Source organism: Aphis gossypii, chromosome 1 (assembly GCF_020184175.1).
Source record: "Aphis gossypii isolate Hap1 chromosome 1, ASM2018417v2, whole genome shotgun sequence".
Classification (NCBI taxonomy): domain Eukaryota; kingdom Metazoa; phylum Arthropoda; class Insecta; order Hemiptera; family Aphididae; genus Aphis; species Aphis gossypii.
In genome coordinates, this window is record NC_065530.1 from 34870716 (window position 1) to 34889049 (window position 18334).

The 18334-nt window shown below is 30.7% G+C and overlaps 1 protein-coding gene across 1 annotated transcript in view; it reads left to right on the forward strand.

Annotated features, from left to right (window-relative positions):
* LOC114126574 (cadherin-related tumor suppressor) overlaps positions 1–18334 on the forward strand; it is a 37351-nt gene that overhangs the window by 10617 nt on the left and 8400 nt on the right. Inside the window, 10 exon segments of the mRNA XM_050197308.1 lie at positions 6397–6714; positions 7897–8130; positions 8410–8611; positions 9240–9433; positions 9516–10437; positions 10517–10697; positions 10763–14339; positions 15450–17002; positions 17073–17628; positions 17688–17958. Of these exon segments, the coding sequence (XP_050053265.1) occupies positions 6397–6714; positions 7897–8130; positions 8410–8611; positions 9240–9433; positions 9516–10437; positions 10517–10697; positions 10763–14339; positions 15450–17002; positions 17073–17628; positions 17688–17958 (8008 nt within the window).

Here is an 18334-nt window from a genome sequence, read left to right on the forward strand (position 1 = left end):
ATTTTGTACACATACCATCTCATATACGCATCATATGCACACGCACGTACGCATTATATATTATATACCTACGTAGTTTACACACACACACACAAACGCGGGCGCTCGCTCGCGCCCGTTCACTCGCACGCACACACGCGCGTGCATTATAATAATATATTATATTGGTTATTGAAATTAAATCAAGTGACAATAATTGGCATACAAAAACACTGACCGCTATATGTGTGTAACTCGCGTACAATATATATATAATATGTATGTATACGAACGGCAGAATCCCGTTGGAGGTATTTTGCCGATTGGATAATGGGTTCCTGTTACAATGATGAATATTTCATATAAACTCGCGCACACGGGTACCTACAATACGCCGCGGCGGTGTGCGGCAATATATAATACGCGTATAAGTGTGTGTGTGTGTGTGCGTACAGTTTACTCTCATTGTCCACGGCAGGAAGAAAAACCTGGAAAATATATATATATATATAAACAGGCCACTGTCACTGTGGATTATAATACATACAATACTCTAATAACAATATATAAACGATATATATACATATACATGTTGTATATTGGTGCATAATAATAATATTATAACATACATACGAACCGTGTGCGGGAGTCAGCGTGCATAGTAAAAGCGTAATATTTGACGATATCTTAATGTCGTCGTCGCGTTTATTTTATAATAATAATATTATATACAGCTCCTACCTTTATGGTACAGACGTATTAGTTAATATCGTACAGTACTACTATCATAGTATATAATATAGTGTCTATAACACTATAATAGCAATAGTACGTAATAATAATAACGTGATACTCGTAGGTATATATCGGCAGTTTTACTGTGCAGACACTATAATATAACCTACCAGGTACTAATAGTAAATCGCGTGGGCTCCTCCGCGAACGGTGAACGTGCGCCGTATACGATGTTTAGTAATATACCTATGACCGGGTGTAGGTAGGTTACCTATAGGTTACAATAATGACCATTGCTCGCATAACACAATATTATTACACGAGTGTCGGGCTAATATAAACGGTATGGTAGTGTTTTATAAGGTATTAAGACTTATTGAAATAAGACGGCGCCGTTCTAATTTGTACCGACACGTGTTATTATTTTGTTTTGATTTTTATATATATATTCGAACGAAAGCGATAATTATTATTAATTATAATATATTGTAATTTGTAGTAGGTCTAGGTAGATAAAGTTGTCGTACGTCCTTATTATTGTTGTTATTAATTGTTGGCGTAAATGACGATACTTTTATGTGAATTCAATTGGTTGCAATTAGTATGTACCTATAGTGATGTTTTGATTTGTTTTTGTTAGTTTATTATTTCCAAATAATTTTTCTAAAATATTAAAAATATATACATTAATTGACTTTAATATTTATACAGATCATACATCAATAATAAGAAAAAAAAACATAAAGTATGTTTATGTTTTCATGTTTCATTTTTAAATTGTCAAATGTTGAACATTGTCTTTTAACTATGTCTTAACAATTAAAACTTTGAATCACTTGTTAGTTGCTAGTAAATTAAATGTAATCAAATTTATGACAGAATAACCTAATATACTAATGATACTCTAATGATACTAATGATATGATACATTTTAAGCTTTATAAATAAAACAAATAATCTGTAACTAAGTATTGCAATAACCTTGCGTAGGTATGTGGATGATATATTTTATACTTTTATGAGTTGGAACTAGTGAAAAAAACAGTCACCCAATGATGATGGTGACATTTTATGAGATTATATGATTAGATTTTATCATGGATTTAATTCAATTAAGATTTAAGTTTTTTCATTATTCTGAATAATAAATATTATAATGAAATAATATATATCTATATAATATATATAATCTATAAAAATAGTATTTAATTATCGGTATGATTATATAGAATTATACTATAAAATACATCAATTAAATAAAACCATAAAATTAGTAGTATGGAGCAGAAACAATTTTTTTTCATACCTTAATTGCGAATTATCCTATTTAATTTTTATAATTTACATTTAAATATTTTCATTACAAGATAGTTAACAAAATAAAAGTAGGTATTAATTGGAAATTTAGATGTTTATTAGTTTAAAATGTGTACATTTTATACTCGTATTTTAATCATTATTAATTATATTCAAAACCTTAATTTTTGTCTCATATGTACGAGTATCAGAGTATATTATAGTATAAGCCTTGATAGTGACAATTTATTGGATTTTATACAATAATTGTATGACTGTTTTAATGTCACTAACCTGGTATAGTCCAGACAATAAAATACAAAATATGACGTACGTATCTATGGTAGGTATACTTATAAATTTAATTTTAATGTATGTCTTTTTATTCCTTATAGAAGTATAGAACTAATTAAAACATATGTTTTTTTTTATAACTTCGTAAAATCTCATTTAACTAGCTATTTGTTTTTTTTGTAATTACGAATTATATTTTTAAACTAATCTAGCTTAGTTTTATGGAATAATATATTATAGTTTACATGTTATGTGTGAACACTGTTCGTCTGTAAATAATGATCATTTATATTGGTTTTCACCTTTTTTGGTCACTATAAATTGAAATCAAATATTGGATATAAAAAAATAAAAACAACGTGTGATAAATAATTAGTGCATTTCTAATTTAATTTTATATATTTAATAATATTATCAATTATGCGAGTATTATACAGTGATAATATAATATAAGCAGAATAATAATTACTCAATTACTAATTTGGATGAAATCTATTTAATATCGTATCGGATATCACTCACGAGTCATGAGTCACGACTATTGAGGGAATATCGCCGAGAAATAAATATGCGATCAAAATTCGAAAAATATTAATTGCACATATATAGGTGTATACAGTATATTATCTATGATATGTATATAAATATATTATATTTATTTCGATTTTGATCACGTGTTTATTTAAGTAATATTTAGTTTATTTTTTCAATACGAATTTGTATAAGTTGGTTGTCGATGTATTCACGATGTAAATGTACATATGCATCGGCAGATCTATCATTTATATCAGTATAGTGTTGGCATATATATATAATATTGTAATATTATAATATAATAATGTAATGAAATATTGAAATGAACTATCGGGATACGAGATGATCACGGTCTGTGGCATAATATCATTAACCAATCATATTCACGAAAACTATATCCAGATTAAATCGGGTAACATGTTATTGATCACACTGTAGGTATATTAAATGAATAACGACTTTGGCGTTTGGATTAGAAAATTATGTGTCAAAAAATTTGATTTTTTTCTCATTCTCTATTCACGGTTGAATGCGATAGGTTTGATTCTCGGTCGGTGTATATATATATATATCAGCCCACCTACCTATATATAGCTAGAGTAGTTCGTCCGGCCATTGGGCTGTATAATTTGTTTTTGTACAAGCACGTATATTTTTCATTAATTCCAGGAGCACCTTTACACAACAGTCAAATAACCATTAAAATTTAATAGCCCTATCAACTGTATCATTTGATTTCTTGATTGTTTTTTAATAGTGCGAGACTACTCTATTGAGAGCGTGCATTTTGTTATAAATAAATAAAACTATCACTCGCGTCTTAAGCAAAATTAATATATCTGCAGTCCAGTATTTCGATGTACCTACCTGTATATTATTATAAATTATTAAAATGTACTTTTACCGTTAAAAATTGGCTTTGAATTCGGGCTACTCAAATCTTTATCAATATGACGATTTTTTTATAAGTTTTTCAAAATGTTTGAAAACCTTTATAATAAATTCAAAATAAATAATTTTGTATTATATATTTATATTTAATTTTACAACCGATCTCATGTGTTGGGTCGTTATTCTATACACGATACCTATATAAATAGCTACAATTAATCGTGTCTACAGACTACAAAGCGTGTACGACTACGGGAAGGCATATATTTTTTTGTTTTAACTAACCGCCGCCGATAAACATGTTACCCCTATATCATAAAAAGTAAAAAAAACAATTCCCATAGAAAAAAAATATATATCCATTTCGGTATAGTAAACTAATTAACATCAATTGTACCTCTTTTTTGATGCCTGCGGAAAGACTCGTTTAAAAATACCAAATAACAATGTACCGGTTCAGTAAGAATGTATTTTTTTACTCGTTCAAAAAATGTCTGTACGTTACTTTTTCTCAAATTCTATTTCTATATGATATATTTAGGTACCCTTATTTCATAATACCTACTGGTACAATACACTTTTACAATTCAGTAAAAAAAAAAAAAAAACACTCGTATAAAAAATATAACCGTTTATCGATACATAAATAATAATAATATATTTTATTTGAAAAAATATACAACTGTTAATATTACCTATATTTATTTTTACTCATATAGATCTTAAATCTTATTTTTGATGGTAAATTAATTTTTCTGTTAAAAAAAATAATAACATATTATAGGTGTGAAATAAAACTGATACATTTATGCTTCTATTAAGTCTTATCGAAAATAAAACTATTATGATAATAATAACATAAAATAATGATTGATGAATAAATAATCATTATTTCTTAATAATAATTTTAGAATTATAAATTTGTTAAAGATCATGTGGTGAATATGTAGGTATTTGAAAACATTATATTATTTTGTTCCTTTGTTAATATAAAACTTGACTTACTGTGGGATTTATTTGGGAAAACAGGTTTTAACAACAATTTGTACAATAAAAAACGCTGTCTTACCTTGAAACTGTCAAGCCCTCAAATTATTGTAATATATATATGTATATATTGTATATTATATGTATATATATATTTATACAGGTGTATACTGTATAATATATATATATGTGTGTGTGTATATATTATATATATTTATACAGGTACACATTATATATAATAGGTAATCATAATACAATTTTGTTTTGCTGAAGTCCAAAATTATAGATCACTCATATTCGTTATGGTCGCAATAAAAAATGAAATTTGAATAAAATAAATTTATGATAAATAATAAATTTAGTTTTTAGACTAAGAAAATACTTTATTTTTCGGATTCTTCTCTATACTGAATCTTGAAAAACAAATATTTAGTAATCCAATAAAATAATAACTGTGTTGATTATTCACATAAAATATCTTTAAGTACCTATATCTTAGTATGTGCTTATGATGGATACTTATTATAATATCATACATTTATATTGTTATCCAAGATTTTTCTTAAAAACGCATATGCAAATTCTCGGCTAAGAAATCTACATTTATAAAATAATATTATTTGGATTTTACGAACTGTTAATACAACGTGACTAAATAAAAAATAAAATCTTAACAGGGTGTAGATAATAATATATAGCTATACTTTTCTAGGAATGTTAAAAACCAAAATTGTTATCGTATAAAAATCCTTATGGTTTAATTTCATAATTTCCATAACAAGTAAATTAAATAATTACTGTTAATTATACAGACACTAATTTTTAATGACTTTAAATATTCGTTACACAACATTATTTAACACAAAGAAAATTATTTTTACCGGGGTCTGGGATAATATTTGAATAGCTGGTTACCGTGTGCTGTGAAATACCAATGGTTACTTGGATTTAGAAATATGTTTAGTATTCGGCTGTTAATTTACATATTTATTTTAAAATTATGTCCGCGGATAAAAATACATTTACACATATAAAACAAAAATCCATAATTTCTATTAGTCGGAATTTATACAAACATATTTCTTGCTTAAATTATATAGCATTATGTATATTATAATATACGTACTTACATAAGGATGCACGTCTATCCACGGTCGCCGCGGTGGCGGTGCCTAAACGGTTGAACAGTGGATAGTTTTTCTGGTCGTCATGCTCCGGCGCAATTGCTCGGGTCATTAAAAAAAGTAACACCATTGAATGAAAATATACGGTGTTTGAGAACATGATCCGGAATGCGTTAAGTTATTTTAATAAGATAACATCGATTTGAATATATGTTGGTACGTATACGAGTATATAGTATATAAAATGTACCGGGGCGAGATTATGGGAACAAAAACGTATAGCATGGAGCCAATTAGCGTTTTTTTTTTTTGTTCAAAAAAAATTTTCGGCTCCCGTACGGACAACTACGCATGAGTGGATTCGCGAACGCGTACCAATGATTTATGTGTTTATTATGTTTCATATTATATAGGTATACGTACAGCGTTTAATGCATATTATTATATACAATTTATCAATATGCGTATTAATGTATTATCTTCATCTCTCACGCGTGTTTTAATTGTTTTGGTTTTTTATTAATTTTTTTTTTTTTTTTTTGCTTCATCCGCACAGGTGAAAGTGAAGATTTTGGACAGAAACGACAACCGCCCGATGTGGCCGACCGCTCCGATCGAATACAAGATCTCCGAAGAGATACCGGTCGGTTCGCTGGTCGCCACGCTCAAAGCCACCGACCCCGACTTGGATTCGACGCTCACGTACACGGTGATCGGCGAAAACGACAGCAGTAGCTCACCACTGCTGCTGGACGCGTACACGGGCAACGTCCGCGTGCGCAAGCCCATTGATCGAGAGACCAGCCCCAGACACGTGCTACCGGTACGGGTATCCGACGGGGTACACCACAGCGACACGACCGTTGTGTTCGTCGTAAGTACATAATATATCCTATAATAATATTGTTGCAAGTTATAATGTCAATCGTAATCCGGTTAACGATTATGCGCATTACGTATGCAAATAATGCGGTGTAGGGGTATACAGCAGGCTGTACACATTAATCAAATGCCTCGCCCGAGTCGCAAACAATAATATATAACCGTATGGTTTTTATCGTGGTACATGTTATTCATAACTTTATACACATACTACACGTCATATATATTAGAGTAACAAAAATCTATTAAATCAATCTATATTCGTATATTGTGGATAGGTATACAACGAATAATATATAATTAATTGTACGCCATGCATTTTATTTTAGAAGTTTCAGTTTATTCGGATACCAGCTCTATACCCACACGCAATTCTATCGATAATATTCTGTCCACTTCGAATTAAATTATAGACAATATAATATTATAATTATTATTCTCGATATAAACATTAAAAACGTATCATCTACGACAAACGGTCAAGTCGATTTTTCTGGCCACGTTTAACATTTTTGCAGCTCTTGTCTTACCAAACACGTTCTTCCCTTCGGCAACTGCGCAACATTGACGTTTCAGCACGTGCCGTACATATACTGTATTTACTATATTGTCTATATACCTAATACAATCATACTAAAACATCACGCGATCTGCGCAGCTATTCGCTTGTATTTCATTAACTATATTCTACATAATAGACATATTATATTTTTTATTTTTAGATTTGCAAGTTATAATATATTTATTTAAATCGTTCTTGTTCTAGTAGCAGCGATGTACCGCCCTACGCGCCGTAAATAATATTTTATCGAGTGTTTATCATTATCATGTTTAACGGGGCATAATGCATTAAAATATACTTTGCGCGTTTATCATAGACCGAACGTTGCCCCGGTGTCAAAGTTCCTATTACAGGAATCAAATTAAAAAGTAAAACAAGCATTATTGCAAAACAAATCTAGATTACTTCAACGCTGCAGAAAAATTAATTTAACAGATACTTACATCATAGTATAGTTATAGTCGTTTTGAACGAGTAAGCTTAATAACGCCTCGTGTACAACATAAATATAATATATTATCATAAAAGATAAATAAAATATAACCGATATATCATTAAATCAAATTATTCTTGATATTACGTTTAGGATTTAAAAAATTGCCCTATTTTCAGGTTCTAGATACCAACGATAACGCGCCGTCGTTTACCAAGAGCGTGTATTCGCTAGACGTGAGTGAGTCTCGGTCTAGGGGCACGAAAATCGGCGACATCACGGCCGTAGATGAGGACGAAGGTGTCAATGGCGTGGTCACTTATTCGGTGATCAGTGACTGGGCTAACGACGTGTTTAACATCGATCCGCACACGGGAGCTTTCACCCTAACGGGGAAACTGGATCACGAAGAAGTGAGTATTCAATTTTAATTAACTTTTGAATCACACCATCATTTCATTTTTGAAAAAGACTGAAAGTCTATTGACATATAGTAAACTAAAAAAATTAAAAACTGATAAACTGTATAACTTGATCGGGTGGGCTAAATCAAATATTTGAAGGGAGTGGTTGTAGCTCTAAGCCCTGCACCTTATCAAACTGCAACCGCTTTCACATTATTATAAACTTATGCGATGTATTATATAATTTTATATTGTAATATAATGATGTCGTGTGTTTGCGGTGTTCAGGTGCAGCACTACATCATGACTGTCCAAGCCCAAGACTCGGGAAAGCCAATGTTGTCCTCGACGGTGACGGTGTACATAAATGTTATCGACGAAAATGACAACGCACCCGTGTTTGAGACAAATAGTTACAATGTGGATGTTTACGAAAACGCTACTGTCAACACAATCGTGGCGACGGTGATGGCAACAGATCGTGATTCAGGTAAACATTATTTAACCAACCTCCGACGTTTACTTCGATGTATAATATTGCGTGCGTGCGTGCGTGCGTGCGTATGTGTGTATAGTGTATATAATATATAAATAAATACACTATAAGTGTTTTGCGGAAACACGTGTTTTATAATTTATTAGTAAACATATTTTTTCTAACACTCCTTGCTTGCATGAACCCGATAATAAATTCGATCCTTCGAATGTCGACTTCATAAAAACTATGATTTTTCATAAACATACATACATTATACATACCTAACAATAGTAAATATATATATATTTAAATATAATACGCGTTATTATTAAAATTATACTGTATGTTTTTACTGACCAATCTCATGTTTTATACTTCAGTTCAGGTATAAAAATAATTATATGTAAATTATTATCGATTGCGTGTTTAATTTTGTATGATATAAATTATTATCTATATGCATTATTTTTTTCTCAATCAGTTATTTATTCTTAATATTTTATTTATTAATTATAAGTCAAAAACGCCTCAATGAACTCATTCGTTATTGAGTTTTTATTTTATTTAATAAAACTTGTTCAGATTTTGTAGTGATGCGTGTTTTGATAAACAATAAGTTAATGCATGCTGCATTTTTCAGGAATCAACGGACAAATCAAATATTCAATTCAATCTATGGACCAAGAAGATAATGATTTTACTATTGATCCGGACAATGGCACTATTTGGCCACATCGCAATTTGGACCGTGAGACCGTAGCTTCATATAATCTCGTAGTAGTAGCCAAGGACGGGGGACGCCCGGCGGCTTCTGAACTCTCAACCACTGTGCAGGTAACATACACTACAATAATTTATATACATAAAATATAATCTCATTGTATTAAATAATTATTAATGAGTTTCCTTCGTATAGATGACAATTACAATCAAGGACGTTAACGACTGTTCGCCTCAATGGATTACACCAAATGTGACTGCAGTTATGGAAAATGTAGAAATTGGTACTATAGTTACGGTTCTTAAAGCTGTAGACGACGATGAAGAGAAAAATGGATTTGTCGAGTATTGGATAAATTCTGGCGATGAAAAAACATTTACGATTGGATCCATCGATGGAGTTCTACGTGTAGCAAGTTCTTTAGATCGTGAAACAAAATCGTCGTATAAATTAGAAATAGGCGCTAAAGATCGCGGTGATCCTTCTCTAAATTCAATAATGAAATTAACAGTTAATATTTTGGATGAAAATGACAACAGCCCAATATTTGATCCAAGACAATACACTTCATCTGTACCAGAAAATGTAACCATTGGGTACACAGTTATTCAATTATTTGCCACTGACAAAGACGTTGGTCCTAATGCTGGTATAAGATATACGATCACAAATGGAGATGAAAATTTGGATTTCAGTATTGCTGATGACACTGGTTTAATACGAGTAGCAAAATATCTCAACTATGAACGTAAATCTCGCTATGTGCTAACTATTAAAGCTGAGGATAGTCCCGTCGGTGTTGATAACCGTGCTAATTCTGACGAAGTTACAGTAATAATTACTGTTTTGGACATAAACGATAATTATCCAGTTTTTTCAGACTCTCCTTATACTATTCATGTTCTAGAAGAGTATATCCCCGAATCTAAAGAATTTCCAGTTGCTATAGTGAAAGCAACAGATGCTGATTCTGGATATAATGGTAGAGTTCGATATTATTTAAAGGACACTGAATATTTTACCGTGGATAGTGTTAATGGAAAAATTTATCTCGTGAGAAGTTTAGATAGAGAAGTTCAATCTGAACATATGATTACTGTAGTGGCTATGGATTCTGGTAAATATATTAAATTCGAAAATATATTAATGTAAATTAAAGAGCATAGTGAATAGTTTTAACTTGTCTGATTTTACAGGTATGCCATCATTAAGTGGTACTGGACTTATCCATGTAATTGTTCAAGATGTTAATGATCATAGTCCACAGTTTCAGCAACAGAATTACGTAGTATATATTGACGAAAATAGTCCTATTGGATATTCAGTTACTCAATTAACAGCAACAGATTCTGATATCGGGTTGAACGCCAAAATAAAGTATGTTTTTAAAATTATTATAATACTTAAATTATTCTTAAAAATTCATAATTGTTATTTTTTAGGTACAGCCTTCTGGGAAATAAACAAGATAAATTTACAATGGACGAAGATACGGGAATACTAAGAACATCGTCCAACTTAGACAGGGAAGAAAATGAAGTTTATTATTTAACAGTAGTAGCTCAAGATTCAAGCTTAACAGAACCCAAAGCATCAGTAGCCAACTTAACGGTGTTTGCAAAAGATGTCAATGATAATTTTCCAATATTTTCAACTTCACAAAGTGTTATTTATGTATCGGATAAAACTCAATCAGGGCAATTTATATTTGGAGTAACTGCTACAGATTTAGATTCTGGAGACAATGGAAAAATTGTTTACCATTTAATATCAGGAGATATTGATATGTTCCATATAGACGAAAATACCGGTGTTATTGAATCAATTCAAAAACTAAACAAACAAATGGAATACAAAATAAAAATCGAAGCTAGTGATAAAGGACAAATACCTAAAAATGCAGAATTTGAGCTGACTGTAATTCTTTGGCCAGATAAAGATTTTCCTGTAGTGCGACATTTAGGAACAAAACAGCTATCGATTGTTGAAAATTCTAGTCCTGGAAGTAGCGTATCACGAATTTTAGCAACAACTCCAAAAAGTGGATCAAAAAAAGGTATTTTACGGTTTTCTATAGCAGGAGGTGATTTTGACAATACATTTGAAGTAGATTCAGTAAGCGGTGAAGTAATAATTGGTAAAAATGGAATTGATCATGAAAAATCTAATCAGTATAAAATTTGGATTGAAGCTTCAGATTCAGATGAACCGAAACTTAGAAGCGCAGTGCTATTAACCGTCAATGTAACCGATGTAAACGATAATCCACCTGTTTTTGAATATCCGTTTTACACTGTTTCAATTCAAGAAGAAACATTTCCCCCAACTCCTGTTATTACTGTTATAGCGACAGATAAAGACACAGGAAAAAATAGCATCATCACTTATAGATTAGTTGACGATATAAACGGAATTTTCAGCATTGATGATATTTCTGGAGAAATAGTAACTAATACAAAATTAGATAGAGAAACTGATGATCATTATACATTAGTGGTCGAAGCCATTGACCAAGGTTATCCACCACTTACAGGAACTGCAATGGTGCATATAACTGTTCTAGACATCAATGATAATCCACCACGATTTACTCGTTTGTTCAGTGTTAATGTAACTGAAAATACAGAAGTTGGATCATTTGTTATTGGTATAACAAGTTCAGATTTAGACATAGGTGTTAATGCTAAAGCAACCTACAGATTTACTGAAAATCCGGGAAATATGTTTAAAATTGATTCAGACACAGGAAAAGTTTACATAGCATCTCCTTTAGATCGCGAGGTTCAAGATGAATATTTACTTAACGTTGTCGCAGCGGATGGTTCATGGCAAGCTGAAACTCCTCTAACTATTACAATTCAAGATGTTAATGATAACGCACCCGAATTTGAAAAATCGAATTATAAATTTAATTTTCCAGAAACAAACAAGATTGGAGCAACTGTCGGTCGTGTAATTGCTACAGATAGAGATAAGCAAGGTTCTAACTCTGTTGTTTCTTTTAATTTGAAACAGCCTTCTGATGTATTTTTCATAGATCCAATATATGGTGATATATTCACTAAACGTGCATTAAAATACAAACATTCAACAAAAGATATTTCTCCAGAAAATGAATATACTTTAACAGTTCTAGCTACTGATAATGGTAAACCTCCATTGTCATCTGAATGTTCCATTATTATTAACGTTATTGATTCAAACAATAATGCTCCACAGTTCGAAAAGAATAAATATTTTTCACCAATTCCAATAAATTTAGATGTATGGTCACCTTTAATTACAGTTGTAGCTAATGATCACGATTCGGGCGTGAATGCTGAAATTGAATATTTCGTATATGGAGGAAATGCTACAGATTTAGTTCAAGTTGACAGATTTTCTGGTTTAGTATCATTAAAGAAAAAATTGACTGATTCAGATTTAAGTAAAAATTACGATTTAGTGATTAGAGCAACAGACCATGGAGTGCCACCAAAACAAGACATAACTGATGTCACTTTTACAATGACAAGTGAAAATAATTTTAACCCAGAATTTTCATCATTAAGTTATCAAGTATTTGTACCAGAAAATGAACCAATCGGGTCCACAATTTTAACAGTCAAAGCAACAGATCAAGATGAAGGTCCGAATGGCTTAGTTAGATACTCGTTTGAAAATCTGTCCGATAAATTTAAAATAAATTCAGACACTGGTGCAATAACCATTACTCAAATTTTAGATTTTGAACGTATTAAAGAATATAAACTCAATATTATTGCAATGGACACAGGATTTGAACCTAAAAAGTCTAAAGCTACATTATCTATTATGCTAACTGATATTAATGATAATCCACCAACTTTCAATCAAACTCTATTTAATGTGTTTATTCTTGAAAATTCACCATTAGGAACCTTTGTTTCACAAATGGTAGCTAAAGATTTAGACTCTCCTAAAAATGCAATAATACATTATTCTATAATTGGTGGTACTGGAGAAAACTTATTTTATTTCAATAATACATCTGGTGCAATTTTCTCAAAACAAGTATTTGACTATGAAAAAGAAAAATCTTACAGTTTGGAAATCTTAGCTATTAATCCGAACTCAACTCTATCTGGATATACAAAAGTTATCGTACACATAGAAGGTGTTAATGAATATTATCCTACATTTAGTCAATCAGTTTTCTATTATGATGTACCCGAGTCTGCGGATATCGGTACTAACGTTGGAGCAGTAAAAGCAACAGATTTAGATGCTGGTAATGATGGTAAAGTTTATTACTTTTTAGTTGGATCTAGCAATGATAAAGGATTTACTATTGACCATAATACCGGATTGTTAAGAGTTTCTAGACATCTAGATAGAGAAACACAAAATCGAATTATACTTACTGTTCTAGCGAAAAATGCCGGCAGCATTAGAGGAAATGATACTGATGAAGCACAAGTAATAATATCAATTCAAGATGGAAATGACCCTCCAGAGTTTGACCAAGAATATTATGAGTGCTTGGTTTCTGAAGGTACTAGACCTGGAGCAAAAATATTAACTGTCCACGCCGTTGACAAAGACGCTTGGCCACAGAATAATCAATTTTCTTATTCTATACTCTACAATATGACAAAATTATTTCGGGTTGATCCGCAAAATGGAACTATTGAAACTGTTGGACACTTTGATAGGGAAACTATCAATTACTATGAAATTATAGTTGCAGCTGTAGATACAGGATCTCCGCCTCAGACTGGGAGTGCAACAGTTAAAGTCATGATTACTGACGTTAACGATAACGGTCCAGTATTAGCTCCTGACAACAGCGTTGGATATGTATCTGAAAATGAACCAATCAATACTAGCATCATGGTATTAACAGCGACTGATGCTGATCAACCACCAAATGGTGCTCCGTTTACATATAGAATCGTTGGTGGACCTCATCGAGAATTTGTAACGTTGGATGAATCGACTGGACTTCTTAGAACAGCTAGATCAATTGATCGCGAACAGACACCTAACCTTAGTATCGTGGTATGTTTTATAAATCATAAATCAGTTAATATTATAATAATTGTTTGATGCATTTTAATTTATACGAATCATATTAGCCTCGATAGGGAATAAAATAATACATTAATAATTAATATTAATAGGGTAAGGACTTGTAGTGTTTACATAACTACAAAAATAGCTGTTTGAAAAACACATAATAACACAAAAATTATATAGTAGTATAAAGTTAGTTGTGTAACTTAATTTTGCATATAAATGCATTTTTTTCTTTTAGATCATTGTCTCTGTTTTTTTTTTACTTTTTGATGTACATTTATAATTTTTAACTTGTTTGCGCATAAAGTATTTGATTTTAAATTTATAAATTTATTAATATTTTTTTCATTATCGTTTTTCATTTTTTATTATTATTAATAATTAATTTTATAACGAGTGGCAAAAGAAATGCCACTTGGTGTTTCCAGAAATAAAAGTATAGTTATATTAACTTGTAGATAATTTAACGTTTATTGAATACAATATCCAGCGATATATTCTTAGATACACCCGTAACGTGAAAAATAATTAATTTTTGTAATATATTACAGTGTACTCTCGATTATTTGTGGGCGAATTATTCGTAGTCTTTCGTGGAATCATCTACATACATATTATATGTATACAACAATTTTAAAATTTAAAATATTCTCGTAATGTTATATGAATGTTTAAATAAAAATAAAACATATTCTAATTTAATTTTCCCTAAATAGTATTTAAAATTACATGATTTAATTTTTTTATTTATACATATTATATTATGTAGTTATAACATTTTTGTTTGAATTTAAATTTTGCGGATTATCCGTGGATAATCGAGAGTATACTGTATATGGCTTTAGAATTGCATATTTTGTGAATTTTCAAAAAAAAAAAAATATATATATTATTTAATAATTATTTTAACAATTGTATAATAAACAAATTATTCAATTTTACAAAATTTAAAAAAATGAAAAAATAAAATAAAGTTTGTGTTGAGTATTACTATCAACACCAAAATAAATAACATTACCTATATTATTTTAACTAAAAATTTTTTAGAATATATTCTTTTAGTTTATATAATTAATTGTATTGTATTTTTAGATTTCGATTACGGATAATGGTTCTCCTCAAATTACAACTGAAAATCTATTAAACGTCGTGATTTTAGATCAAAACGACTGTCCATCTAGTCCAAGATCAGTGAATGTTCTTGTTTATTCAATAAAAAATGAATATCCTGTTGGAAAAGTTGCAGATGTGAGACCTATTGATCCTGACACAACTGGAGATTATAAATGTTATCTCGAAAAAACAAGCAACGATTTTTTGATTCCCGAATCCTGTGATTTACATATCAATAGCATATCTAAACCAGTAACTGTGCTTCGTGTGTCTGGTAATGATGGTAAACATGATTCTGTTACTAATATCGTTAAAGTAGAATACCAAACAATTGATAATAATATAATAGAAAATACAGTTTTTACAAGAATTGACAATATCACTTCTTCGGATTTTATTGAAAATCATTATACGAAATTTATGGATATATTGAACTCAACATTTGAAGACAAGGATCCGTTGTTGTACAGCATTAACGAAATAGATGATAGTATCGAGGTAGCAATAGCTGCTAGAGGTTTGACTAAAGAACATATAAATGACGCGTTAAGGAGTAAATCAAATAGTATTGTACAATCAACTAGACTACCAATTTTCTTCGACTATTCACCATGTCAAAAGAATACATGTGAAAATAATGGAAATTGTTCTATTTCTCTAGTTATATCAAAAGAACCACATGTAACAAATTCTCAAGATTTTATTTTTACATCACCTACCATATTACAAGAATTTGTCTGTACTTGTGCTGAAGGATATGCAGGGAAGAAATGTGATAAACGCCAAGATCCGTGTGCACCAAATCCTTGTCAGTACGGAGGTACTTGTAGAAGGCAGGGTATTGGTTATCAGTGTTTCTGCCCTTCAGATAGAGAAGGTCTAGAATGTGAAAAAGAGCGTTACGATAAATGTGACAACAACCCTTGTATGAATGGTGGTAGCTGTAAGCAAACTCAAGACAATATTGGATACTTTTGTTTATGCAGACCAGGATACCGAGGAAATATATGCGAGTTATCAGCTGATTCATGTCGACCTAACCCATGCTTAAATGGAGGCTCTTGTGTTTCTTTGAAACCAGGTTATAAGTGTAATTGTCCAAACGGCTTGCATGGAAGACATTGTGATAAGTCGTCGTTTGGGTTCAACGAGTATTCATATATGTCATTCCCATCATTGGACAGTATAACCAACGATATTACAATTGTGTTTTCTACATCTAAGCCGGACTCTTTACTGTTATACAATTATGGAACCCAAGTTGGAGGAAGATCAGATTTTATAGCAATTGAATTAATCGAAGGGAAGTGCGTGTTCTCATATGGTGGGGCTAGAAGTTCTATAACGGCGATCAGTGTTGGAAAAAGTGACGGGTCTTCATTGGCTGATAGTCAGTGGTATAAGATAACTGCTGTGAGGAATGGTAAAGTTCTGTCATTAAGTGTCGCGTCATGTATTGATAATGGAGACAACTGTCAAGAATGCAGACCGTCGGATAAATCATGTTATAGTGATAATACAGGAACCGTAGGGTATGTATTCAATAATAAATGTACAATATGCGTGTTGTTGGTATTAAAATTAATTTAATTTATGTTTCAGAACTTTAAATTTTAATGGAAATAATTTGTTGATTGGTGGAGTGACTTCGGCTGATCCCTTATTAGAAAGACCCGGACAATTAAGATCTGACGATTTTGTTGGTTGTGTGCACAGTGTTACTATTAATGGTTATAGTATGAACCTTAGTAATCCAATATCTTCAAAAGCTGTCGATCCATTCTGTAATCGTCAAGGTCTTTGTGCTCAATCCTCAACACTATGTGGTGAAGGTTCTTCTTGTTTGGACCGGTGGAATGGTGTTATGTGTAAATGTGAAGATAATGATGTGCTATCTCCAAATTGTTTCCAAGCATTCAAACCAGTCTCGTTAGGTGAAGGTTCGTTCCTTGAGTACAAGATCACAGAAAAGCACAGGCGAATGCATTTATTGGAATCTATTTATAATGGAACCACAGTATGGCGACAAGAATCTCGAATTAAGAGAAGTTCACTTATTGTAACCCCAGTAAAAGAACTTAGTCTTATGTTTAGAACAATGAAATCAAATGCTACTATACTGCTTGCAGCTTCAAATTCAGATTTCACTCTAGTCAAAGTAAATACTATATTTAAATAATATCAATCTAAATATTTATGGTTAATTTTATTTTTCAGCTTATAAATGGTAAACTACTTTATTCATCGTTTTTAAGTACTTCAACGTCTACAGTGAATATGTCGGTAGAAAAAAATGTAGACGATGGCAACTGGCATAACTTAACAATGGTAATCGGTTCTAAAAGCTTGAAATTATTTTTGAATGGCCAAAAAGTTGGAGAAGAACTGGATTCGGCTAGCGTACATGATTTTTTGGATCCATATCTAACCAAAATGTACCTAGGAGGTGTTGATCGTGAATATTTCTCTGGAAAAATCGATACTTCAAGTAAGTTTTTGGCTTTAATTTAAAAAAAATCCAATTCAGTTAAATTTAAATACGTAAAAATTATTAAAAATTAGTCACGTATTTAAAATAACTCAGTTTCAATGAATAATAAGTAAAAAAAATTAAATCATTATTTTAAATTTAATTTTTATATATTTTTTTTCATACGATAATGGTATGTAATTTAGTAGACAAGTTTGTTAGGGATATCATCAAAATTAGTTAAACAAATAAAAATATATAGTATAATATACTTCATAGACTTGCTTTCAGTAATAGCTAGTAATGTTTATATAGGTAAATATATATTTTAGATGTACAAATATCTAAGTTTTTCTGGAACTTAATCATGCTTCTATATTATTTTAGAAACTTT